Source organism: Rattus rattus, chromosome 8 (assembly GCF_011064425.1).
Source record: "Rattus rattus isolate New Zealand chromosome 8, Rrattus_CSIRO_v1, whole genome shotgun sequence".
In the NCBI taxonomy this organism is placed as follows: Eukaryota; Metazoa; Chordata; class Mammalia; order Rodentia; family Muridae; genus Rattus; species Rattus rattus.
Window position 1 is genome coordinate 66148168 of NC_046161.1, and position 27342 is coordinate 66175509.

General features: G+C 38.3%; 1 protein-coding gene across 1 annotated transcript in view; it reads right to left on the reverse strand.

The window, feature by feature from the left end:
• Tcf12 (transcription factor 12) overlaps positions 1–27342 on the reverse strand; it is a 293581-nt gene that overhangs the window by 13972 nt on the left and 252267 nt on the right. The window contains exons 10-18 of the mRNA XM_032910228.1: positions 26823–26962; positions 26286–26430; positions 25897–25961; positions 19382–19460; positions 13818–13891; positions 12739–12810; positions 11790–11996; positions 446–560; positions 82–244 (exon numbers count right to left, since the gene is read on the reverse strand). Coding sequence (XP_032766119.1) covers positions 82–244; positions 446–560; positions 11790–11996; positions 12739–12810; positions 13818–13891; positions 19382–19460; positions 25897–25961; positions 26286–26430; positions 26823–26962 — 1060 coding nt within the window. The remainder of the gene's footprint in view (positions 1–81; positions 245–445; positions 561–11789; positions 11997–12738; positions 12811–13817; positions 13892–19381; positions 19461–25896; positions 25962–26285; positions 26431–26822; positions 26963–27342) is intronic.

The window sequence follows — 27342 nt, forward strand, 5'->3', positions numbered from 1 at the left end:
TATTACCAATGTGTGTCTTAAGCCTTCTTTCCTTCTTCCGGGAAAACACAAGCCATCTAAGGGCTGGACACTGACACATACCTCGTTCTGCCTCTCGACGAGACTTTGATGTCTTTCTGGGAGGACTCATCATCTGATTTCATGTCATCTGATGAAGGAGGTTCATGAAGGTTCTCATCTTTTTCTTTGTTTTCAGTCTTGATTTCCGTTGGAACAACACTTCCAGACTGACTTTGTACACCACCTACCAAAGAGGCAAAGGAAACATAAAGCCTAAGACTAGATTCATGTTTCCATCAAGATGACTCAAAGCTTTCTAGAGCAGAGGGTAAATGCCCCTCAGGTTTATGCTGTATGAAACCTTCTGGAGGCAAGAGAAAGTCCATTATGCAGAGCCAGAAAGAACTTGTCAGAAACTAGTGGTCAAAAATGACAAAACAGTCACCTCTGAAACTTTCTGGTGTTTTATGGTTCAGTTCTGTGTTTGAGGCAGCAACAGTACTAGACAGGACCGAATGATTGCCATTGAGACTGACCGAATCTTCCCGATGAGTTCCGACCTAAAGTGAAAATAATCAGAAAGAAATCAACAGTGGCCAATTTTTATTTTATTTTATTTTATTGTGGTAGGCCAGCTGGCGGTCTGATCCTGAAATCCTTAATTCAAGTGACTCTCCTGCCTCAGTCTTCTGAATAGCTAGGATTACTTCTGAATAGCCAGGATTACAGGCATGCACTACTTCATTTTGTTTTGTATAAGTCTTATACAGGAATTTATAGAGTAGTATTAATCTACATTTAACAACTCTTTTTTTGGGGTGTTACTTTTTCTGAATTTCGGTGAACATTTCAAAATATTTGATAGTAAAATATTTGAATCCAAAAATAAGTTTCAAAATTTGTATTCCACAGAGTGTAGTTAGGAAGAGCCAAAGGGCTGCTGGTAAATTCCACTTTCTAGCTACAATACCACCAGAGGGCTTCAAACAAGCTACCAGAGAGATAACAAGCCTTGGCCCCGGAGAGCCCCACAGACTTGGAAACCTCCTGTGCAAACCTGCTCCTGTGCTGAGTGAACGAGTCCTGCACGAATACTAATGGTATTCATCTAACTGCATCTCCCCACATATACAGCAGCTTATCTTCCCTCCCTCTGGCCTGCAAGGCAAGCCTAAAGCAAACCAAGGCTTTGCATCCCTGGACAATGAAATTCCCATATCTATTCTTAAGCTTCAAACAAACTTAACCCAAGCTGTAGCTGACCCAAATGAGAAAGTAAAGCACACACAAACACCAATCATTAGATACTGCACTATTTTAGGAGAAACATGTTACAAATAAAGCTTTTTCCTAGAACAGTAGCAGACTTGTCAACTAGAATATTAAGCTTCAGTTAAATAGTTTACTGCCTGGATTAAATAAAACTACTGTTTTCCCAAAGATCTTTCAGCTTTAACAAGTTGTCAAGCATCGACTACCTCAAGTAATTAGTGTAGTTTTTATGTCTTATGACTGGATTTTACCCTGATACATGGGTTCATCCTTTGTTTTCCTGTAAGCTAAATAAAAGAACCTAAGGCAGAGTTTCAGGCTATTTGGCAATGGGTCTGATTAGAATATATTAGGCAGCTATCGACCACACTTCTAAAGGAATTCTTGTTCTTTATCCTTATCTTTAATGTACTGCACAGCTACTATCAAAATTATCTGAGGATTAGTCTCCACTGAGAATTACTCTGCCACCACTCCCTTTGGATATTCAAGACTGAACTGCCCCTCCCCCAACATATAAATTTCACCATGCATTGGAATCATACATTAAAGCATTGAAGGCCACAGCAATGATGCAGACTTTCAACCTCTTCCCATCTTTGAAAATGTTGGACAGGTCCTCTGTCCCCATTAAAGACTCCAGAAAAACCTAATAGTCGGTGGAGAAAGGCTATTAAAGGAAAACTTTCAATTTTGTCATGTGACTGTCGTAAAGACATCCTGGTCAAGTCTGTCCTTAACACTTACTAGTGTCTTCTTCATACTGACTACCGAGTGGTCTAAGAGGAAAGGAAGGCCACTTGGAAATCCTACTCTAGGGGCTGATGAGGTGGCTCAGGGTGGAAGGTCTTGCCACCAAAGCCTGAGGACTTGGGTGTTCAGATCCCCAGCACCCACACAAGGCTGGGGGTAGTGGTGGTGGTGGTATGGCAGCAGCTTGTAGTCTCAGGGTAAGGAAGACAGAGGCTAGAGGTCCCCAGAGTAAGACAGCAGCCAGAGCAGCTGGGTTGGCAAGGCTTGAGTCGGAGTGAGAGACCCTGCCTTAATATATATAAGCCAGGCAGTAAGATGTCAGACGTTAACTTCTGCCCCCTACCCCCAACCTCCACCCCCAAATAAAGAATAAAGAAATCCCATTTTGCAGAGTTATGAGCCAAATACAATATATAGATGCTAATTTGAAGCATGGGCCTATTTTAAAGGTGAAATACTACAGAGGAATTGTAGCTTACGCAACCTCTGTGAAATAAAGCAGAAGCTGGACTTTCTGCATGTTTTGTACACTAAAACTTCTTAGAATTTTGGTAAGAGATAACTTAATTTTTAAAATCTTTTTAAAAAGATTTATTTATTTATTTTATGTATATGAGCATGCTGCCACTGACACACCAGGAAGAGTGTATTGGATCCAATTACAGATGGTTGTGAGCCACCATGTGGTTGCTGGGAACTGAACTCATGACCTCTGGAAGAGCAGCCAGTGGTCTTAACCACTGAGCAATCTCTCCAGCCCTGATAACTGTTTTTAACTAATATTATAAATTACAATGAAAACAAAGGAAATGGCCTTATAACTTTATAAACTTTAAATATCACTTTGAATTATACAAGAGAAACCCAGGATGAGCTGTAACCACAGAATTCTGTTCAGAGACAATGTATCTGCTGAACTCCCATTTCCTTTTATTTTAATAGTACCATTAAAACAAAACAAAAACCCTTTCAAGCACCTTAAATAATAAAACTGTATTCTACTGACCCTTTTTCTTCCTGAGAAAAGACTTCACAGCAAAGGGTCATTACCTTGCCTTAAGGAAAATAAGGAAGGAACGGGAGTATAAAGCTAGCCTCAATAGAACAGTCCAAATAACTTCTTACAGGAACTCACATTACTGGTCTCCAAAAAAATTTTAATTGGCATATGTAATAAAAATATAAACATTTAAAAAATGGATTCAGACTAGTAGGACACTTGAAGTCAGGCATTTCTCATGTTAATGCAGCCAGCAGAAACTTTTTCTAGGTAACTTGATTCCCTTTGCAAATGGTCCTCGTATATTTTCTGAAGAATTTGACTTCCACAGCTTTTATAGTTCTCTTTAACCCTTGCCCACCCTGGCTCCAACATCCTTCCTTTAATCTGTGGCTTCACACTGACATGGCTGTCTACATGAACAACAGGTGTATAAACAGTTCTTTGTCTGCACCCAGAGCCTGTGGGCCAGGCAGATAGGACTATTTTAATTGTTCAACTTGTTAGCATACAGCTGACAGGCTGCTACTGTTGGAGGAATAGCAGGAAGGCAAAACTGTAGGCCTGCTATGTTTTAAACTTCAATTCCTATAAGAACCTCATTTCAGATTAAAAGACCCAACCCACTAAATGACTTAGTCTTGCATGCTGAACCTTCACAATAGGTTTACAGCCTGACTTCTGTGGAATAACTTACAACAGACTTCTTTTCATTTAATCTGGCCAGTGACTTTAGTACTCAATAGAAAAATGTTAAATCTAATTAGTTGATGAATTAAAGAACAGACTTCAACCTTCTTAATATAAAGTTATCTGACTCTGTTCTAATAAATTGTTCATTTGTACTATTTGTTGATTGTTTTAATTTAGCTGTTATTTATAGGCTGATTAAAGATTTTTATATATACACTGTTTAAAAATATACTGCTGGCTTTGTTGTTTCCTTAATCCTTATATTTCCTTAAGTGTATAACCTCTGTTATTTTCAAAAAATTCAAGGTACTTTTAAATTTAAAAACAATATCTAAATTCTTAAAAATTATTTAAAAGTGAACTTAATGAAAACAAAAAATTTAGAGGTTTCCATTTAGGGAAAAAAAATGAACAGAAACAGTGGGGGGGGTGTAGTTATAAGTATGATTCTTTTATTCAGTTGAAACCCAGACACATAATTCCTATAATATGGAAACCCATGCTAGAATTAACTCCTGCTCAAAAGAAAATATAAGAATATTTGAAGTTAGGAGGGCTGAAAAGATTGCTCACTTGGCCTTGCAAATGTGGAGACCTGAGGTTAGAACTCTAGAATACACATAGGAAGCTAATTGTGGTAATATATACATATAACTCTACTGATAAAGAGACCTATATGGTGAAGTTTCACACCAATGAAAGTCCCGTCTGGAACAAAAGGTAGTGATTAAGAAAGCCAGGCACGGTGATGCACTGCTTTAATTCCAGCATTTGGGAGGCAGAGACAGGTGAATCTTTGGAGTTCGAGACCAGCCTAGTCCACAGAGTGAGTTCTAGGGCAGACAAGGCTATATAGGAAAACCCTGTCTTAAAAACCAAAACCAACTAACTGACCTCAAGGTTGTCCTTTGACAGACACAGACACAGACACAGACACAGACACAGACACAGACACACACACACACACACACACACACACATGAATGTGCAAACATGTGCAGCCAACTTGCTCCACACAAAGATTTTTATTTTAGTTTAGTTAAGTTGACAAAAGGCCAAGACAACTAAGAATAAAATATTATTCCATCTCCTTGACATCAAACCCCTCAAGGGATATCAAAAAGTAATTAAGAAAAAGTCTATATTAGATTTCCACAGGTCTTGTAACAATGAAAGAGACCCATGGTAAGAATTCATTTTGTAGTATTAATAAAGACCTCTTAAGAATTAAAAAAAAATGTTCTTATTACTGCACACCACAGTATATACTTGAAGGTCTGAAGACAACTTTGTTATGCCATTTCTCTCCTTTCATTTTTATGTGGGTTCAGGGAATTGAACTCAGTTCTTCAGGATTTTACTGTCTGGCCACTTTGTTAATCTCAGTAATTTTTCCGAGTGGCATCAAACTAAACACAATGACCTCAATCTTGCCTGGTTTGTCTGCAGCTGAACTCACTGTCTGACGGACATGTTCTGTGAAAGACAGAGACACTTGCAGGATGCTACCTGGACGGGCACAGGTATTTACATTCACACTATAAGCAGTATACCCTGCTGAAGCCTCTCTACCATTTCCAAATAAAACAGACAATTCCACTTTTTTTTGTTTTTTAAAAGTTTTTGTTTAAATTCTTCTTGTTAGTGGTTCTTAGATTAAATAAATGAAAGTAAAACTAAAACTAAATTCCAGTATTTCAGTATTTCTAAACCCTATTTTAAAACGAAGTACAAATCTCACTAATGTGCTTAAGACAGACATGTTTTATATTTGATTTAGGCAGATATGGAGAAATAAAAAAATATAAATGGAGAGTAGTAAATTAAGTAAATGAAAATAATTTTAAAATTAAAAGCAAACATTAAAAAGATTATCTGAGGGCTATCCCAATTCTTTAAACAAGAGGGAGCTCATTCACAGCTCTTTTAAAAAATATAATTAATCTCTCAGATAATTTGATTTTTATGTTTATCACAGTTAAAATGTTAAAAGCCCTTTGTGACTAAACTTCTTTAATTCTTGTAAAAGTAACTTTTATTCACCTGATGTCATCTAAGAAGTATACTACCGAATAAACTCACCCTTTCTGGTTCTTTCTGAACTCTGACTAGCTGGTTCAACTTAGCTGTTCTGGCCTAAATTCCTTTCCAAACTGACTGATTCAATCTGATTTCTTCCAGCTTCTACTGAATTGTTCTGCTTGGCCTCAAACTAACAATTTAGCAATCTGTTCTAATCTTCTGGCTTGTTTTGTCTTCACCTGTGTCTAACTTGTCTCTGTAAAACTGTTCCTATAAAAATTGTCTCTGAACTCTGCTCCAAGGACTCTTAGCTCACAGATTCAACAGAACTGACTGACTCTACTCCACTGCACTGACCTCAATTGACTGACCAGAACTGACTAACGGACTAGAACTCAGAGGCCTGCATGCTTGTCTCTTGAGTGCTGGGATTAAAGGCATGGACTACCATGCCCCGACCTAAGCTTTTCTTTACCTGAAACTTGCTCTATCTATGCCAGGCTGGCCTTGAACTCAAGAGATCTACTTGACTCTGACTCCTGGGATTAAAGGTGTGTCTGTTCTCCCTCACACAGACCAAGAGGGACTTTAGTTTATTTAAATAATGCATACAAACTTTATACTAACAGTGATCTTGCTCACTGATCTACCTGCTTGGAAGGCTGAGCTGCTGCTATCACCTTTCTGAGCTGCAGACTCACTTTGTGATACAGACTGGTCTGTCTCCGTCTATGCTCTGCTAGGTTGTTTTCATTTATGTCATCAACTTTTCTTCCATTTCAGTGCATCTTGGCTCATCTTAAAATACCCAGAGTAGTTTTATTTTTTAAAACAGCTGACTGTGGTGGCATTTATCTTTAATTCCAGCACTTGGGAGGCAGAGGCATGATCTCTGAGTTCAAGGTCAGTGCCAGTCCAGTCTACATAGTGAATTCCCAGCCAGCTAAGACTACATAGTTGAGACCTTGTCTCAAACAGTGGGAAAAAAAAATTAAGAAAAAGGAAAACAAGAACCAAAAAGAAAACCCAAACTCCCAAACCAAACTATGCCTACCCCTATTTTATACTGATAAGGCAAATTATGATCAAAGTAAGGAACTGACACAGTAGGCCCATGGATAAATCTTTCTTTCTTTCTTTTTTTTTTAAATAAAGAACTTATTTCTGTAGTAATGATACTAGAATTTAGTTGTGTTAATATTGTCTTAAGGCTGCTTTATTTTACAATGTCAGAATTGAGTTGTAGGGATGCATGCGGGGCTCCATATGGGAGTATTTTCCATCAAGCGTGCCCAAGAATCAATCCTCATTTTTACCACACAGGGCAAGTACTGTGGCAGAGATCACACAGTATGCAAAGCTGAAGACAGCTATCATTCCTTTCTTTCCCTTCACAGTCAATGTAAGATTAACTTTTCCCAAATGTTAGTAAAAGAAAGCAGCATCATATTTAAACCTACAGTTGGGATGCTCACCTATAGTAATGTTCTTAGAATGAACCCGCTGCACAAACAAAATAGTATTTAAAGGTCTGGTGAGTTTCTGAAGATACCTGTCTATCAGAATAACTACTCTAAGTTATAAATGTAGTAATAAAAGCAAAATGTTTTTAAGAAAGATTATTTTATAAATCCTACAATAAAACTGATTACTTCTTTGGTCATTTTACAAACAACATTTTTAGACATCAAACACAAATATTAACTAATGTTAAAGAAAAGTATAGAAGTAGTTTTAGTACCTGAAATCAGTTTTTCTTTTCACAATTAGAAAATACAGTCATGAAGGACAATAAAAAGAGGTTCTTGAAGCTGAATGAAACAGACACAAAAATGTGTCTTTAAATCAAACATCTTGTGAGGACAAGGTGGGTCCTGAGTACATGAGGAGCAAGGCTGTGTCTTCCTATGATCACCCAGCTATTCCATCCTTTGGTCTTAACTCTGACTCACAGCTCACAAGCTGACCTTGGGAGGATAAGAGATGAGCACTGGCTCACCGAGGGGGTCAGACTGTGTCAGATACTTTCTGAGTATAAGCCTTATAGCAATGTATGATCTCATCTACAATTTAAGCACTGCTGATTGCATATAAGGTAGAGAAGTTAGACACTGTGTGGCAATTTATTTAGCAGTCCTGTGCCCTCTAAAGATAGTAAGAACTGACAAAATCTTGATACGCACGAGCAACAGCTTGGGCTTAACTACCATGGCCTGGATGGTGTTCTCAAAGAGCCAGGTTCACACTACTCTTTAGAAGATACCTCTTTGTAGAATACTATGAGGCTTTTCCTCATTAGAACATCTCTGCATTGGGAGGCAGATGCAGACAGACCTTTGTGAATTCTAGGCCAGCAGGAGTTACAAAGTGAGTGTCTTATTAATAGCAAGAAGATAAGAAATTGTTTAAGAGGGGAGAAACGCTGTCAACAAGACCAATCTGAGATACAAGAATGTAAGAACTTCTGGGGAATCACCATCCATGACCTCACACTGTATTACAGAGCAATCTTGATAAAAACTGCAGGGTATTGGTACAGAGACAGGCAGGGAGATCAGTGGAATAGAATTGAAGACCCAAAAATGACCACACACACCTATGTTCACTTGATCTTTGACAAAGGAGCTAAAACCATCCACTGGAAAAAAGATAGCATTTTCAACGAATGGTGCTGGTGCTGGTTCAACTGGAGGTCAGCATGTAGAAGAATGCAAATTGACCCATTCTTATCTCCTTGTACAAAGCTTAAGTACAAGTGGATCAAAGACCTCTACATAAAACCAGATACACTGAAAATAAGAGAAGAGAAAGTGGGGAAGAGGCTAGAACACATGGGCACAGGGAAAAACTTCCTGAACAGAATACCAATGGCTTATGCTCTAAGATCAAGAATCAACAAATGGGACCTCATAAAATTGCAAAGCTTCTATAAGGTAAAGGACACTGTCATTAGGACAAAATGGCAACCAACAGATTAGGGAAAGATCTTTAACAATACTACATCTAATAGAGGGCAAATATCCAAGATATACAAAGAACTCAAGAAGTTAGACTCCAGAGAATCAAATAATCCTATTAAAAATGGGGTATAGAGCTAAACAAAAAAATTCTCAACTGAGGGATATAGAAAGGCTGAGAGGCATCTAAAGAAATCTTCAACATCCTTAGTCATCAGGGAAATGCAAATCAAAACAACCCTGAGATTCCACTTCACAGCAATCAGAGTGGCTAAGATCAAAAACTCAGGGGACAGCAGATGCTGGCAAGGATGTGGAGAGAAAGATCCTCCATTGTTGGTGGGATTGCAAGCTGGTACAACCACTCTGGAAAGCAGTCTGGTGGACTTCTTCAGAAAATTGGACACAGTACTACCTGAGGACCTAGTTATACCATTCCTGGGCATATACCCAAAAGATGCTCCAACATATAAGAAGGACACATGTTCCACTATGTTCATAGCAACTTTATTTATAATAGCCAGAAGCTGGAAAGAACCCAAATGTTCTTCAACAAAAGAATGGATAAAGAAAATGTGGTACATCTACACAATGGAGTACTATTCAGCTATTAAAAACGACTACATGAGATTCTTAGGCAAATGTATGGAACTAGAAAATATCATCCTGAGTGAGGTAATCCACTCAAAAAACACACAAATGATATGCACTCACTGATAAGTGGATATTAGCCCAAATGCTGGGAATAACCGAGAAACAATTCACAGACCATATGAAGTTCAAGAAGAAGGAAGATCAAAATGTGGATGTTTAGTCCTTCTTAGAAGAGAGAACAAAATACTGATGGGAGGAAATACAGGGACAAAGAGTGGAGCAGGGACTGAAGAAAAGGTCATTCAGAGACTGCTCCACCTGGGGATCCATCCCATATGCAGCCACCAAACCCAGTCACTATTGCTGATGCCAAGAAGTGCTTGCTGACACGACCTGATATGGATGTCTCCTGAGAGGCTCTGCCAGAGCTTTATTGATACAGATGAGGATACTTGCAGCTAACCATCAGACTGAGCACAGGGACCCCAATGGAGGAGTTAGAGAAAGGACTGAAGGAGCTGAAGGGGTTTGCAACCCCATAAGAACAAAAATATCAACTGACCAGACTCTCCAGAGCGCCCAGGGACTAAACCACCAACCAAAGAGTACACATGGAGGGACCATGGCTCCAGCTGTGTATGTAGCAGAGGATGGTATTGTCTGGCATCAATAGGAGGAGAAACCCTTGTCTGGTGAAGGCTCAATGCCTCAGTGTAGGGGAATGTCAGAGCAGGGAGCCTGGAGGGAGTGGGTGAGTGGGGGAACATCTTCATGGAAGGAGGAGTGCGGAAGGGGGATAAAAGGGGGAAAAAGAGAATAACATTTGAAATATAAATACATAAAATATCTGATAAAAATAAAAAAAGAATATGATTTTCAAGACACTCTACAACAAACATATCAGCAACTTAATAATCTGCTTGGTTTCTATATTTACAGCTGTAGAATGCCATGTTACTAGTTTTATTACATCACTAAAAGTTTTCCCTTTTCTTTTTGAGACAAGATCTCTCTATGTAGCAGAACTTTAGAGATCTACCTGCCTCTACCTCTCAAGTGCTAGGATTAAAGTTATGTGCCAAGCCTGGCTTGACTAAAATTTTTCTAATAGTTATGACAATGACAATTCATATCCGAGTTTAATAATTCACAAATGTTTTTATATTAATTTATCAGCAAAAACTAATTTAGAAGGTAGTTAAGAATCTAATATATCCTGACACCCAAGACAAAACAATAACAAAATAAAATGGAAAACAACACCCCTAACTTCCAAGGCCCAATGTCAAATACTGGCAGAAACCAGGCAGCTGTTCGCTGCTTTATGTGGAGGCTTAAATGAATATATGTGGCAGTCAGACATACAAATGTGGCAACCGAGAACCAATGCTACTCTACAGAGACCAGGACCTCAGCATTGGAGCCCTTAAACACTGTGGTGATACCCACGTTTTAACCTTGATCACATAGCTCAAAATCTGTTTCACTTCGTAGCATGCAGTGAACTTTAAAAGTCATGCAGTAAACATGAAAACAGGTGGTATCAGTTATACAGCAGGCCCAAAATAAATCTTTAAAAGATAATTTGGATAAAAAAAATGCAAGATATTCAATACAGAATTTTTTGATGTATATGACTTTAGAAGTCTATTCTTTTTCCTTTCTAAAGACTTATGTTTTTTAAAAAAATGGAGTATTTTACTCTGAGAGGATTAATCTAAAATAGTTTCCTTTCTTAGTTACCTAACAGTCGTAGTTGCTCCCTTATACCAGTTTTCCTCCTTTATTTGGGAAAGAGGCTAAATTTATACCCATACAAATTAAGTTTCACTTTTAAAATTTTTGCAACTGAAGTTAAATTCCAGATAGTAACAAACAGCTTTTCTAGTCTAGAAAAAATTTTTGAATTAAGAAAATTCCTTCCTGACTAGGGTTTTTTTTTCCCTAAAAAGTGGTTCTGAAGACTGAACCTAGGGCTTCATCCATGCTACAGAAGTGCTCTACCATTGAGCCACATCTTGAGCCTCCCTTATACTTTGAAATAGGGTCTCACTAAATTGCCACACTGGCCTTGAACTTGCTCTTCTCCTGGATAAGGCTCTGGAATGGCTGAGATGACCCGCCTATGATATGGTCCCAGCTAGACGTGGCCTTTACAACTCAGTCTTACTTTACCCAGTATGCTAGTCATCCTGGCCTATTTGCTACCTAAGGCATACACTGTCATTCCAATGATTATGTATCAGGAAAAACGACCTGGTTGAACCTAAAAGATCTCTGTACAAAGTTTCTTCTTTTTGTATATGGCCACAGCAGAATTTGACAGGCCAAACATGAGCCAATGACTCTACTGAAGACAATAAAGGAAAACTTAAAAGGTTCCTTTTACCTTTCCATTCAGGAGAGACACTCCTATCCCTAACTCTTTTCTCCAAAATTTCATGAAAAACAAAATTAGTATAACAGGGATTATTACATATAAGATGACCATGATTTACCATCGAAGCTGATCGACTATTTGTAACAAGGCTTGATCCTCCATAGTTTGAATTGAGGTTTCCAATTGGTGCATTATGGGATGGTCCCAATAAACTGTGTATATCACTGTGGCTAGTAGGCAGACTGGTAGAAGGTCCAACTGCATGGTTCCGTAGCACATGGATAGCATCATCCAGCCTGTCTAAACGGTCTTCCATTCGAGACTGCTGTAAGGAATGAAAACAATACGGGGAAATGGAGTTACCAGCAGTGTATCTACTCAAGTTACTAAGCTGTTATATCTTCTATTCAGGGATACATGAAAGGCAGCAAGTGCAATGCAGTATCAATCAGTTTCAAAACCGACTACCTGAACTTCAAATTGACAACAAAAAAAGGCAGCTCTCTTAAGACTATGATGAATTTTCAAAGCTGCAGATACAAGTCATTGCTTTATAAGATGAATTTACCAATTGATCATGAGGTTATTGTTTTTAGCTTCTGTAATACATGAAGTCTACCATGTCAGTGCTCAATTACAGCTGATAGAAAGGGGAAAACTCTACAACGGTATCTGAAAGATGTCAATTTTGGGAAAGACACTCAAATCTATTTAAAGTTTTAAGTGAGTAGAACACACCTATCTTCAATGGTGTATATATCCAGGTAAGCTCTTTAACAAAACTGAAGGAAAGACATCCACTACCCATAGGCCACACATGCTTTATACACAAACACATTAGAATTTTGAAAACCAAAAGCACATGCCAGTATAGCTCTAAAAGGAAGTCATTATAAACAAGACAAAAGTCTACTTCTACACACTGCTACAAGAGCTGCAATGCTCATTGTTGGATTTTTTTAAAAAGACGCTGGAGTCTGTATGTACAGCTTGATAATTTTAAATGAATAAGGGTTGTATAAGTAATTTAAACACACAGAAAAGGCACCATCTAAATGAAATAGTACCTCACAGACATCCTTTAAGAAGGACATTGCATCTTGCAAATGCTCGTGAAGTTGCTGCTCAACTCGATTTTTCTGGCAAAGTCAAGACAGAACAGGAGGCAAAGCACAGGTTAAGATTAACTCCAACAGAGACGAGGAAATAGCTGATGTGCTTGTTGGCATAACCTGTTAGTAAAGTTAATGTGGAGATCTGCAAGACCTACTTTACTGAGTTCTGAAAAGGTTGAGATTTAATAGGGGCTTAAGATTAGCATCTAAATAGCACACACTGCTTGGGTTTGCTTGCAAAATATGCGAGAAGATAACTTTCCCTCAATTAAAGTATTTTGTTAGGCATAGAAAAAGAGTGTTTCTGTTTGGAACATAGAATTACTGAACAATAATGCATCTTAGAATCTCACCAGATCACACTCATTTATTTTTATTATATTTTGTGATTCTGGATGACAAATATAAACACACCAAAGCAATAGTAAACATTCTACCACAAATTCTTTACCTTGGAATACTAGAACCGAGAAGGTTCCTCATTGTCCTATTGTCTGGCAAGCAATGTTGTACTTGTGTGATTTGCACATATTTATTATGAGAAAATATCAGAAATACTTCAATAATAATAAATTAATATAAAAGTTTAATATAAATATGATAAACATTACGAAACAAAGGATTTGATTTTTAAATGTTTTTTTCTTTGTTAAATTTCCTCTTACATATAAACATTGGCAGTATAGAAAATTTAAATCATATTTTTCAAAGAAACAAAAATCCTTCATACTCCTTTAATTCCAGTTGCCTGGATAAATCTAATATCCTAAAAAGCCAATGGCAATGAGGACACCCAAAATGTTCTGTACTGTCTAATAAATCAGGTCATGTGTTAGCAAAGAATCTGTGTGTAATGCTATCAAACTGGTTCTTCACTGTTAAATAAGATTTAGTAACAATAGCAAAACCACTACCAACAACAACAACAAAAACGACAACAGCAACAACAACCACCACCACCACCAAACAAACCCTCTGTACTATAAAGCAAAATTCTATAAGATCTGTAAAAATCCGTGGAATGTTCTTACCAGGGAGTGAAGTGAGTTTTCATAGCTTGGGGATGAAGGAGCTTGCCCTCCAGCTCTGGGCCACTGACTGGTACCTGCTAAACCAAAAAGCATTCACATGGATAGGTTAACTCTGAGTCACAGTAATGTTAAGGAAAAAATAAAGATATCCAGTAATCATAAATGATGAAAACCTTGTTTACCCTTTAGTAGCTTATAAGCATAGAACAGTGGATAATTCTTTTCATTATTAATATGCCAATTTAGTAAGTTTAGTAAACAGGAAAAAACCTGTAAAACATAGTTTCATGCTTATATATTCTTTAGACTTTGTCTACACACATGTACATCTTTGAAAATGTACAGCCTTTAAAATGTTTGCTTCCCCACCATTGCTTTACAGTCTTTGATAAATGATGACATTAATATTATCTGTTTTTCTGTACCATAATTTGCTTAACTACCCACATCTTATAACTGGCATTTTCACCCCCATTTGAGATAGGCTCTCACCATGTAGCCTTGGGTGTCCTGAAACTCACAACACAGATCCACCTGCCTCCACCTCCCAAGTGCTGGAATTAAAGGTGTATGCCACCAGGCTCTGGCTGGGTTCCAATTGAGTAGCAATGCTATTGTGATTGCTGCTACAATGTACATAACTGTTTTCAATTGGGGATCACATTTCAAAACTGAAGTAGCATTTTTCAACTTAAAGTGTATACACATGTTCATGTGCATCTTCTGATAGTACACAGATGAAGCAGTTTTAAAGGCTAAAATAAAATGCACTGGGTGCACCAGCTAAAAAATTTTTAGGTGGGGAGTTATCATAAGTTAAAGACCCCAAATTACTGAAACAAAAAATAATTTCAACTATCTTGGCCCAATCTTTCTCCAACTCCTTATGTGATTCGTCTGAGACAGGAGCCAAATCATTATATCGAGTGTTCTGAACTGTTTGAAGACAGGACAGTCAGTAGGCATACAAATGCTTTGCGAAGCTGGCCGTTTCCGTGGTTCCTCATGAGTTTAGTGTTGAGGATGCAGAGGGATGCATTGCATCATTCACATGAGAAATCTGCACCCAGAAGACTGTATGTCCATGTTGGGAACTGAGCCAGGGACTCAAACAAGTTAGGTAAATGTCCTATTACTCATTAACCATATTCCCTAGCTATTTTTAGATAATGATATAAACAAACCACACAAATATTACCCATTTAATAGTATACATATAAAAATTACACATACTTAAACTTATTTTGTTGTTGGTATTCTTGTTATAGACTGGGTTATCCACTGTTACAACACAAGGTTAAAGTAGAATGTTAGCAGGGCTAAATCAGTGATAAATATCTCTTTGCACTTCATGCAAATGCTGAGCTACAGATCAAAGGTTCTAAACTATTCTAGTAACCTAATATTTTATGTTGTTGGTCACAAATGGGATGATGTAAAGTTACTCAAGTCAGAGCTAGCCCAGAAATTAGCACCACCATCTGGTAAGTTGAGAGTACAGGCATTTAATAGAGGCTGGGGATATAGCTCGGTAGAATGTTTGCCTAGAAAGTGCAAGTCCCTGGGTTTGATCCCTACTATGAGGTACAAAAATAAAAGAAACAACCATGTTTATCTTAATCTGTCTTATAGAGATGATCTTAAGAGATATGAAAGCATGTTACTAAGCTAAATGTCTTTCTTGGGATGGAACATTAATACCATCTGCTTTTTGTATATAGATTCATAAATAATAATAATAATAATAATAATAATAATAATAATAATAATAATAATAAAAACCAGGGTAAACCGCAACAGGTAAATATATAAAAATCTTGGCAGTCTTGGAGCACTGGTGCCTTATTACCCAGGAGTAAGACCTCTGAGTGGGGTGGAAATCAGATCCTAGAGACAGACCATAATGTTAGCTAGCCTGCATCAGATACCAGATGGAGCTGTGGCTTCATTTCTTTGTAAAATTAGCATGAGGGTAAAATACAAAGGTTAACTTTAGAATCATACTGTTGCCTCTAGCATGTAATTACCAACTATTGCACACAGGAGAATAGAGAGAATGAAGTACAGGAAGTGTGTGTTTTGGTGTGACTTAAACAGGCTGTGTCCCTACCTGGGCATCACTTTATGTGTGGTGGACATGTCCACAAGGAAACTACATACTTTGTGGGAAACAATTTCCTTAACTGTTCTGTGGTTTGTTTACTAACTAGCCACTCTAAAATACAGTCTTAGTTTAGAAGAATTATGGAGAATTCACTTGTTAAAGTTTATTGAACATTTAAATGAAGCAAGCTAGGTAGTGACCAGGGTTAGAGCTGAATTATTTCTGGGAATAATCTAAATTTATGCAGTGTTGTTGCTCTGCTCTTAACTCTCACCAGGTATCAGGAAGTAGAACTGGTTCATAATCCAAGAGAATGGATACTCTGTCTTGTATAGCTCAGGGTACTTCTAGGCTTTAGTTCATTTATTAGTTCTCTCTCTCTTGTTTCTGAGACAATGTCTTACTATGTACCTGAGGGTGGCTTGGAACTTAGTACGTAGACCAGGCTGGCCTCAAACTCAGAGATCCACCTACCTTCTGCCTCCTGAGTACTGAGATTAAAGGTGTACATAAATCGTGGCTCCCAGTTATTTCTCTTACTCCAGGCCCCCAATAGTTTCTCTTTGCAACCTCACCCTAAATTCAAGTCTTCATAGGCCTCCACCCTACCCTACTGGAATCCTAATCCTTACAGTTTACCACACACACCAAATTACCCTCTCTGCACATGACTAGAGGAGGAGGCAGGTACTTCTGCATACCCAGATCTGTACTACATACTCTCCTTTATACTCACACAAGCCACTTTCCTCTTATTAAATTTCACTTCATGAAACCTGTACCCTAATCTGACCACAACTCAGGGTCAGTTTTATTTTTTCTTCTCAACTGGAAACTTGCTGAAGTAAGGCAAGTATTTTACACTGGGCATTCTCACAGATGACGTACACAAATGTTTTGATCAAACTAACATAAACTTAGACTCAACTTTTACTGTGAGGCTCTAGGATTGCTACCAGGTTCTAGCATTACAGATATTCCCCATCTATATTCCATATGAAGGTAAAGAAATTCAAAGAATGTTCTGCTTGTCTGCCTCCCAAGCTCCCATACTGAATATGTTCTCCTAACACAAATGTGCCACTTCCCAAACTGTAGTAGGCACAGCCATTTCTCTTTTACCTTGTTGCCAAAGTCCTGAATTGTTCAAGGTGAGGTAGGGTGGGCCTGTTCTATCCTAAGACTATGACAGACTAATTTTATTCCAACTCTGAATAAATCCTAACTTAAGATATGTTAGTTCTATTGCAGATGCAGGTAACTGAGGCAGACCCAGTGCTGGCCAATGAAACATGAGGTTAAATCTATAGGAGAGGCTTCTGGAAAAGGATTTCTTAAAAGAGAAGGGGGAAAAGACATTTTTCTTCCCTTTTATTGGATACCATTCGTGGTGTCTCAAAGCTGTCAGAAGGATCTACTAGGAGACAGAGCAAGAACTCTGACATGCAGATTTATAGCTATCCTGCTATGGGCTTCTTGTCACTTAAGAACAAATGCTCATAGGCCTTTAAGACCAGCATCTGGGAACATAAAAATGTATGCTTCTAGTTTGGAAAGTTCTGTAGGAAGATGAGGTGAATTTATTCAAGAATAACAGCCATGAAACTGCCTGTGGGGATCTGTTGCCTGTGGTTCTATGCTCATAGATCCTATGATGAATCTGACTGTTGGTTGGACAGAGGGAACAGTGCTAACTGGTAATGACCCACTCATTCCAGATAACAGATTAAGGCCACATAAAGGTACAAAGCATTCTCCACAGCCGGGAGCTCTGGTTTGCTGATTCCTTTTCTTTTGACTTTGATTGTTTTATCACCTAGTGCTTTTCCTGTTATCCCGCCTCTGCTCTTTCATGAGTATTCACATAAATAAGGGAAGTAGAGACAAGCACATTAGACAGAGAAGCGGGAGATGTGCCTTTATAAATACTCTAATTCATTGTTTCAGAAGCATCACATGAAATTGGTTCCCTATGACTGCTCAATTCAAAGGAGGCTCATCAACATTATACAATCAGCAGTCTACCTTTTGATTAGTTATCTGAGTTACAGGAAAAAGTGCATCATCAGTTAAACCTCACTTAACCAATGGAGGAGCCCTCAGACTTGACTTAGCATTCTCAATTTCACTCATGCCCTCTTAGAGGCTGAGCTCCCAGCTCCTCTCCCATGATTAGTAAGTACAATAAAGGCAGACCGGTCATATAGCAAAGTGTAAAAACACACTGTGGCAAAAATTATGCTGAGAATTTTGGTAAACAGTGCCAAGATAGTGAGCAGGGCTGAGTTCCATCATTCTCTCTGTAACTTCAGCTCTGTTACACAACAATTCTAAGTCAATGGGCCTTTCATCATCGTGCCTATGTGGGCAACAGCTGCTTAGCACTTACTAGACAGCTGAAGCCACGGTGTCTGAAAGAGGGGCCCATCCTGCCACTAGCCGGAAGCAGCTGCTACAGATCAGCATGTCCCCCTGGAATGTGGCTGAGTAGAGACACGGGCTAACGCAAAGCTAGCACAGGTGACAGCAAAAGCTGTGATTTCAAGAAACTCAGCACAAGGCTAAATCTAACTGTGGCCATACTGGGAAAGTGGAGCTGATGCTGAGGCTGACTGGCAAGGCAGGGATGTGGTGATCCACTCATGTGTCTAGTAACATCTCTTTTTGAAAACAAACATTTTTCTTCAGCAAGTCTAACCCCTCCAAATGTTGCTTAGAATACTATGGGTAAAGTTTTGAGATTATCATTTAAAAGATACTTTTATAAAACTTTACTTAATCCTAATAAGAAATATTATTATTTATAAACAGTATCTCAACAAATTCATCCCATAGGCTAGTTCTGGAACTTGTCAAAATTAATGTTAAAAATCAGGAGAAAGGAAAAAAAAGTGAACCACTTTTAGCTCCACTAATGCTGCTCACCCAGCATTATTATTCCCTAATAGGTTTTCATATAAAAACGTGAAATAATGTTTTGTTTTGAGTCAGGGTTTCTCAGTGTAGCCCTGGCTGTCCTAGAACCAGGATGGCCTCAAACTCAGAGATCTACTTGCCTTTGCCTGGGATTAAAGGCATGTGTCACCACCACCCAGCTACAACAATTGTTATTGGAAACCACCACAGATTACTTAAAAACCTAGGAAGATACACATAAGTCACTCAAGATGAGCAAATATTTCAATATTTCTTCAAATTATATCAAAGACAGAATATTTTTCATAATTTAAATAGATTTTACTGAAATTTTGTTGACTCAAATATTTTCTTTTTTCTTTATTAACTTGAGTATTTCTTATTTACATTTCGATTGTTATTCCCTTTCCCGGTTTCTGGGCCAACATCCCCCAACCTCTCCCCTCCCCTTCTGTATGAGTGTTCCCCTCCCCATGCTCCCCCCGACTCAGAAATATTTTCAAGTAGAAGACTTACACATGTTATGAATAAGAGAGAAACCCACCTGTGAGAGGTGAAGGAGATCCTACTGGTGTTGATGGGTTTGATGGAAAACTACTGCTTGTGTGGTCAGGAGAATAAATCTAACCAGAAAAATAAGAGATATTATATGCATCAGTATACAATAGCAACAAAAACATAAACCCACTCATTGTGCTATTTTGTGATCTCAGTCATACCACCCAAGGCTCAGTGATAATACTTTTCATCAAACGTATACTGTTTTAACTAGAGATTCAAAGGAGCTTCAGTTTTTAAACTAGGACAAAAAATTTATATAATTTCAAATGTGAAAGGAATAACACAGTAACTATTTATTTTCACTTTTTTGTTTTTAAAGACAGGGCTTCCCGAGATATCTAATTTTTTAATTATTATGGTTGGAAAGTTTCTAATTATCAGCAGAAAATCAAGATGTGAGGTTGAGTATGGCTTCACCTCTGCAATCACCAACACTTGGAAGGCAGAGGCAGAGGCAGAGGCAGAAGTCCAAAGCCAGCCTGGGCTAAATATAAATAGCAGGCTACAAGCTATAGAGACTTGTCCCCACTTCTGTGACTAGTACTTGGAAGGCAGAGGTGAGACTGTAACTTTAAGGCCAATCTGGGCTATATATTCAGTGCCAGGTCTACACTCCTGAGGTGAGTCTTTATTTCAATAATAAAACAAGCTATGATAAAAATAAAATATCTGAAAAGTAGACAATATTTAAAGAATATATTATCTGAGTAATATAAATACGATAATGTCACAAAAATGCTTAAAAAACCATGGTTTTTTTTTTTTTTTAAGGTTATTTTGTTCTAGATATTTTGAGTCAGGGTCTACGTTAGTAATCAGGATCCTGATAGGCTCAGACAGACATTGAATTTGTAATCCTTTTGATCTAGCCTGCAAGTTCTGGAGTTGCAGGTATGTCCTACGAGTCTGGCTTTATGTGTTAAAATGGTCTCTAAGTCTGGCATGGTCCTGCACAACTTTAAGCACTTAAGAGGCAGAGGCAGGTTGATCTTTGTGAGTTCAGGGCAAGCCTGTCTGGACATCGAATTCTAAGACAGCCAAGGCTACAATAGAGACCCTGTCTCAGATGATCCCACCTCCTCCAGCATTCCCCCAAAAAAAAAAAAAAAACAAAACAAAAACAAAAAGCAAAACTAAAAAAACAACCAAAATAAAAAGTCTTTGAAAAGCTTGGCAGTGGTGGCACACTCCTTTAATCCCAGCATTTGGGAGGCAGAGGCAGAGGCAGAGGGGCAGAGGCAGAGGCAGAGGGGCAGAGGCAGAGAGGCAGAGGCAGAGGCAGAGGCAGAGGCAGAGAATCTCAGATGAATCTCTGAGTTTGAGGCTAGCCTGGTCTATAAAGTAAGTTCCAGGATAGAAAGCCAAGGTTACACAGAAAAACCCCATCTGGAAGGGATGGAGGGAGGGAGAAAGAGGGGGGGGAGGGGGGGGGAGGGAGAAGGGGAGAGGAGAGAGGGAGAGGAGAAAGGGAGAGGGAGGAGGGAGGGGGAGGAGAGAGAGAGCGCCATGAAAGTGCTTGAAAATGTTTTTTATGGTCTCCTTTCTAAAAAAGCTAACCAAAGAAGATAATAATTGTCCTTTAAAAAGTTAAAAAGTTACCTGTCTGCTTTAGCTCCAACAATTGCATATTGTAAAAATTAAGTTTTCTCTGAAAGGACACTAAAACTCTTACAAACAGGTCTCAACATCTGTATCATTGTCAATCATAGTTTCTGTATCTTCAGGAGTCAACTGTACCTTTTATGAACGATCAATGCTCACACATAAAGTATATAATATAGCACTGATGAGGGAGGTGGAGATAAGTGAGAAAATATTCACAGAGCCAACCACACTCACAGATCAGTTTGTCTTGCAGGCTATTACTCCTCACCGTGAGAACAGACTGTGAAAAGTATTGGAGAAACAATGGAGAAGTAACACTGTTCAGGGCAGCCTGCTCCTCCTCTGTGATTCTGGTTCCTACTCTCAAGACCTGCCTAGTCACCACTGTGCTAATAATGACGTGGAATGGTGAGCCTGTGCTAGGAATTACCCCTGGAATGAGTTCTGGGCCTCAGCTCTACCTATGTTCCAGGGCTCTACTCTCCAGTTCCCTTAAAGGTTTCCCCAGAGTCCTAAGTACCCTTTTCTTCTCTAGTCACCTGCAGTTTAATGGTTGGTGACGACATTCTTTGTTTTTACACATCCTGGTGAGTGACTCCTGAACTGACAGCTCATGCCTTACTTACACTGGCTGCTGGACAGACTGAGTAGGTCACATCGTAACTTTGACCACCACTCTGGTTCCTAACCTTTCCACCTTTCTTCTTCTATTTAAATATTTTGGCTTGTGCTCCCCTTTTTGTTTGGACCCCTACTCTTCTCTCTGCATTCACACCAATAGTCACAAGTCTCAGTTTTGGGGATAATATGCATGCATACACAGATTTAAAGCATGTGTGTGGAGGCCAGAGGACAACCTCAGGTGCTGTTCCTTTGGAGTTGTCCACCTTATTTTTGAGGCAGGATCTCTTATTGGCCTGACTCTCTGGCTGACCAAGCCCTGGGGATCCATTTTTCTGTTTTCCCAGTGTTGTAATTTTAGTAAGTGATAAACTATATGTGAAATTTGCTATAATACTTATCAGTAAGAAGATTCTTTAATAGAATTTATCTTAGTATTTGGGTAATGGGGATCAAAAAAACAGAAACAAGAAAATGAGAGAGCGTATTATAGATGACTTCACTCCAAATCCACAATACGGCATAGACTTTGAGAACGATTATTTTATGAGGTTCTGTGATTGCTAAAAATTCACAGAATTCTGTGTTAATGTTTTAGGCTATGTATACCTCTCACTTAGGTAGACACAGGCTTTCCAAGGTATGAATGGACTGCCAATTCTTCAGCTCTGCCCTTTCAATGAAGCAAACCCTAAATATGCCAAATGCTGGTGAGAGTTCTTTTGTGTGGAAGAAAACATGTTATACTTTTTGCTCTCATAAAGAGAACACACATGTGGAAGGGTGGCACAGCAATATTGTACACAGAAGCCTTTCTGGTGGCAGATCACTTCACAGCCTGTATCTCTGCAGGCTCATTCTATCACCAAACCAACTGAATCACATTATTCAATAAAAAAGCATCATTCCTAAACACCAGGCATTTTGGGCAAAGACCATTCTAAATGATGATTTCTTTCTTTATTTTCTGGTTTTAAGGGACTCCAATATTGGTGTTTAAAGAAGAAATAAGTCACATTAAAAATGGAGGTGGTAGTGGCTTACCAGAGCTCATTTTCTATGCAGCCCACAGGCACCCATGGTTAAATGGCCAATGATGAATAACTCCCAGTACCTTCTGCCAGACTTAAACGGTAATATTCCTCATTTTACTGCAACAAATGAGGCTCCTCCTCCTATCAGTCATGGTCCATTCCAATCAGTAGGGTGCCAATAAAGCCAGAGGCTAATGAAAAGGGCTTCAGACAAAGAGAGACAATGGAGCGCTCCAGGCCCAACCCTGGAACTCAGAATTCGAGGTTTTAAACACTGAAGCTTTTGGACATTTCAGTTAATCTTTATTATGCTAATGTTATTGAGTCTAAGGAACAAAGAAACTTATTTCATGAATTACTTCTAAACGTCAACTTCCCTGGATTTTTCTTTTCTTTTATTAGAGACTACTGACCATTTAACTATCTAGATTAAAACACACACATTCTCCCTCTCTTCTTCCCTCCCTGGCTCATAGAAATCAAAACATAAATTATCACAAAGAAGTCTGATATAATCAACAAAGTTAAACAGTCCTCTCGTTTGATCTCTTCTAAATTAAAGACTGAATGTTTTGATATGGTATTAGGCACTGAAATAAACCAGATGTTTCTTCCTCCATATAACTCTCCATGGGCACAGTCTTAAAGGGTGATTGTCTGGCAAATGTTCAGGGACACACAGATTTTTCCTTTCCTTCTATCTACCCACGTCTATTATCTAAACTAGTGCACAATCCACAGGGCTTTGGGGACTTTGTGTAAATACCTTCATGTACAATTCTCTTTCTTGCTATCCTGAGATTAAGACCACAATTATCCAGGCTTAAACCTAAAATAAAAGAACCTTTGCAAATGCATTATCTGGCCTTACATGTTTAATCACGTAGCATTCTGCGTGTTCTTTAAAACCTAAACTGAAGAACAAAGGTTGTACCCTCTGGTGTTTCACACATGAAAGACCTTCTAAGGCAACTAGGGATCTAGAATTAACTTCTAATGACAACAGTGGTATTTTCCCATCAAAAATAGATGCTATTATTATATTAGAGATACCACATTCTAACTATCTATAATTCTTAACATAAAATTCTGATAAGCATTTAGATTTTCAGATGTAATCCTCCTTAAGTTTCTTTCTCTCCTTTCTTCTAATTCTTCCAATCACCAGACAATTCACTGTTTTTGTTTTTTAGTACATTTTAAAAACTAAACATTATTAATGAGAATGAGAGTCTGTAAGGAAAGTTGGAGAAACAACGATGCAGAAGTAGGGGGAGGCTGAAGGAAGGGACAGGAAATGTGCACATGAGGGTCTGTAGTGATGGAACAGATGGAATACATCACCCTCAGCTATGACAGAAATGATTTATGGAATGACCTGGCAGTTCCTGCTTAGTAACAACACAGGATGACAGAGATGAGTTTCCATGACAACTAAAGCCCACCCACTAGCTAGATTAAACATTTCTTCCTGGCTTCCACTCAGTGAATTTGGATTTTCTCTCCAAATACCATCCTAGTTTGTCTAGCATGCTGTTCATAATATGGAAGGATAATCAAGGCTATCAGGGTAACTAAAGGAAGCTTGAAGGACCACTGAGAATATTACAAAGTCCTGTCTGCCCACACCACAGTTTCTTTACATATATTTTCCTCAGAAAAACAAAATGACTCCCAAATAGAGATTTTATTTTTAAAACTGGCTTACTATTAAGAGTCAAATGCTACTTGTCCCCTTACATGTGAATGAACTATCTGCTACTGGATCTTCTAAGACAAACAGGCTGAATATGGCATGACAATCAAATACCCAAGAAAATTTCTTCCTACACAAGTTGTCTTCAGGGGAAAAAAAAGGTAGGGATAAATCTCTTTAATTATATTGCACACCTCTAAGACAGTCACCAGAGCACAACTTCCCAGACACATAAGGCACACATGGGGGTTCTATTGTATAGGAGCTCTACCCTTTCTAGCTAGTGATGCCTTGGGCAAAATAAATCTTTTTGAGCTTAAGTCATTTCACCTTTAAACCTCAGTGCCCCACCTGTAATGTGGAGATCATAATGCCAACCTTCCAGGATTTTCTTGAGAATTAACCAAAACTGAACACAGAAATGCTTTCTGTAGTGCCAAGCAACTAGAAAGCTCTCAGACCACAGTTGATCATTTCTCTGGGTTTGTGCCACCACCATTATTATGTATGTTCTAAGATTAATTCCAACAAACATTTACTGGGTTCCACTGTGTGCAGGACTCCACTACGTGGTAGAAGAGTTTGACTTGGCTTCATTTCTCAAAAAAAAAAAAAAAAAAAAAAAAAGCCCTCATACTTAACAGCTATAGAGAAAGTTTATTTACTCAAACAATACATAAAGAGGTTTCTTTCTTCAAGAGCTCACCAGCTGCTCACTACCAGTCACATATCAGAGTTCTGCTTTCCCTATCAACAGCAAACATTTAAGAAAAGTTCACCGCATTTCAGACAAAATATAATTCTAAGAGACATACTGCTCAAGAAAAAACAGTCTAAGGAAAAACTTTACAAGGCAAAAAGCATAATTTGAATTTCAATAATTAGATTTGAATCTTTAGATAATACACATCCTTTTCTACTTTCTGATTTTAAGAGTCAGATAAACTGTAATTGTTGTTCCTATTGTTTTGATGTGATAAAGACTAGCTGTACCATATTATAAAATGTCTTTGAGTCAGTTTCATTCTTTTAGACAAGTCTTTCAATGATTCCGAGACCCACACCCTGGTTTTTGAGTGAACCAGCTATAGCTGATTACTTTTTCCTTAAAAAAAAAAAAAAAAAAACCCAAAACCCTAAAATATAAATGAAAGTATTTCCTATCTTATGAAAGCCCTTGTTAAGGCACTTCCTTCATATCTGATAAATTGGATTTCCTTTCTTGGTTCTCCTTGATTTATCTGAGTGGACACTAAGTATTTAAAACACAGATTTTCCTGACCTCCTCTTTGTTTTACTTGTGTCCGTTCCACTCAAATGAAGACATATTTAAGTGAAGACACAAATACAGATTTTGTAGGTATGGAACAGGGAGGTATTATCATGAATTAATTAATTATATTTATCAATATTAAAAAACAGCTCTTCAGTGAGTAATAATGTTGAAAGTGTTGTAACTATGGCATTTACTGCTCACAAAGTCTAAACCTTAGTTCACGAGTACAGAATCCATTCAGAAGAATGTGTAAACCCAATACTTACAGATGCCAAGGCCTTCCCAAGTGCATCACCCGTCTGTGAGCTTCCAGCAGCATTCCCTCGGGTTCCTGGATGGTTCAAATAGGTAAACAAATCATGGAGAGCAGCAGGAATGCTCCTTTTCTTCTTAAGCATGCACCTATCACTTCAAGGGTCCCCTGGCTTACAACCTCACATATCACAGTGAATCAGGAAACACTCTTATGTACTGTATTTAATAATCTATAAAAATAAAAATGAGTTCCTTATTGGTTTTTAGATAGATGGAACTTAAAGGTTATTTATCCTCTTTTATCTTAATTTAAACTAAATATTAAAACTTTTAATGAACAATATGGATTTCAACAAAACTCTAAAATTAGGATTAGGAAGTGTTCCTGACCCAAACTCACCCAGGATGCTATCGGATCCATTGATGGGAGGAGTATGTGAGGCGGCAACATATGGCGAGCTGCTGGTACTACCACGGTGGAAGCTGGACATTGGCGGAAGACTTGTGTTTATGTCTGTTGGTGACACTGAGTGTGGAGGATAACTCTAGGAAAAGGGGAAAAGAGACGTGATCTTAGCACATGTGTTCTGAAGGCTGGGGATACTGCTTAGCGTTAGCACACTTGCCTAGCATGCATGAAGGTTTTAGCTCTTAGCTGCATGTTGATCAATCTTTTTCTCTGGTCTCCCTCCCAATATCCACAAATAAATAAAAAGCATGCATTTTCTGAATATATGAATGAACACTAGACAACCTCTATAAAAGGTTAAAATGAGCAAGATCTAGGACTAAGTTAGCACCTAGAGTGGTAGGGTAGTTACACTGAAAAAAGTCATCCCAAGCAAGCCTATAAAAATTTCAACATTCAGAAGTGTTGGCATAGTTGATTTTTATCCAAGAGAAACATGCGAGGACAAAATATTATATGATAGCCTACCAAGCGGTCATGTGAATGAAGGCTGCCATAACTACTGGACTGAGACATGTGGGAAGTGGAGGTCCCCAGAATTCCACCAAAACCAGGCTGGCTCATCCCATTCGATGAACTCCAAAGGTCAGAAGAACTGTGGGTGCCATCTAAGATGAAAAGAAAAACACATACAAAGTTTTTCTAGTCAGAATATTTTTGTTTATATACAAAAAAATTCAAAGAGTATAATGATGTTTGTTTTCAACTGTCCAGTTGCTGCAATCTAGAACTGTCTAGGAAAAGTTAATTCAAAGAGAGACTGCCTAGATCAGACCAGCTAGGACAGGTCTCTGAGGGGTTTTCTTAATTCCATTAATGGGATGGGAAAGGTACCACTTTGCTATCTACTCCCTGAACTATTTAAGAGTGAAAAGCAGAGAGCATGCACACACACTCACTTCCCTCTACTCTGCACCGTGATGTGATGTCACAGCCTGTGTACACTCCGACCGCCTTGACTTACCAGCTGTGATGGATTGCCACCTTT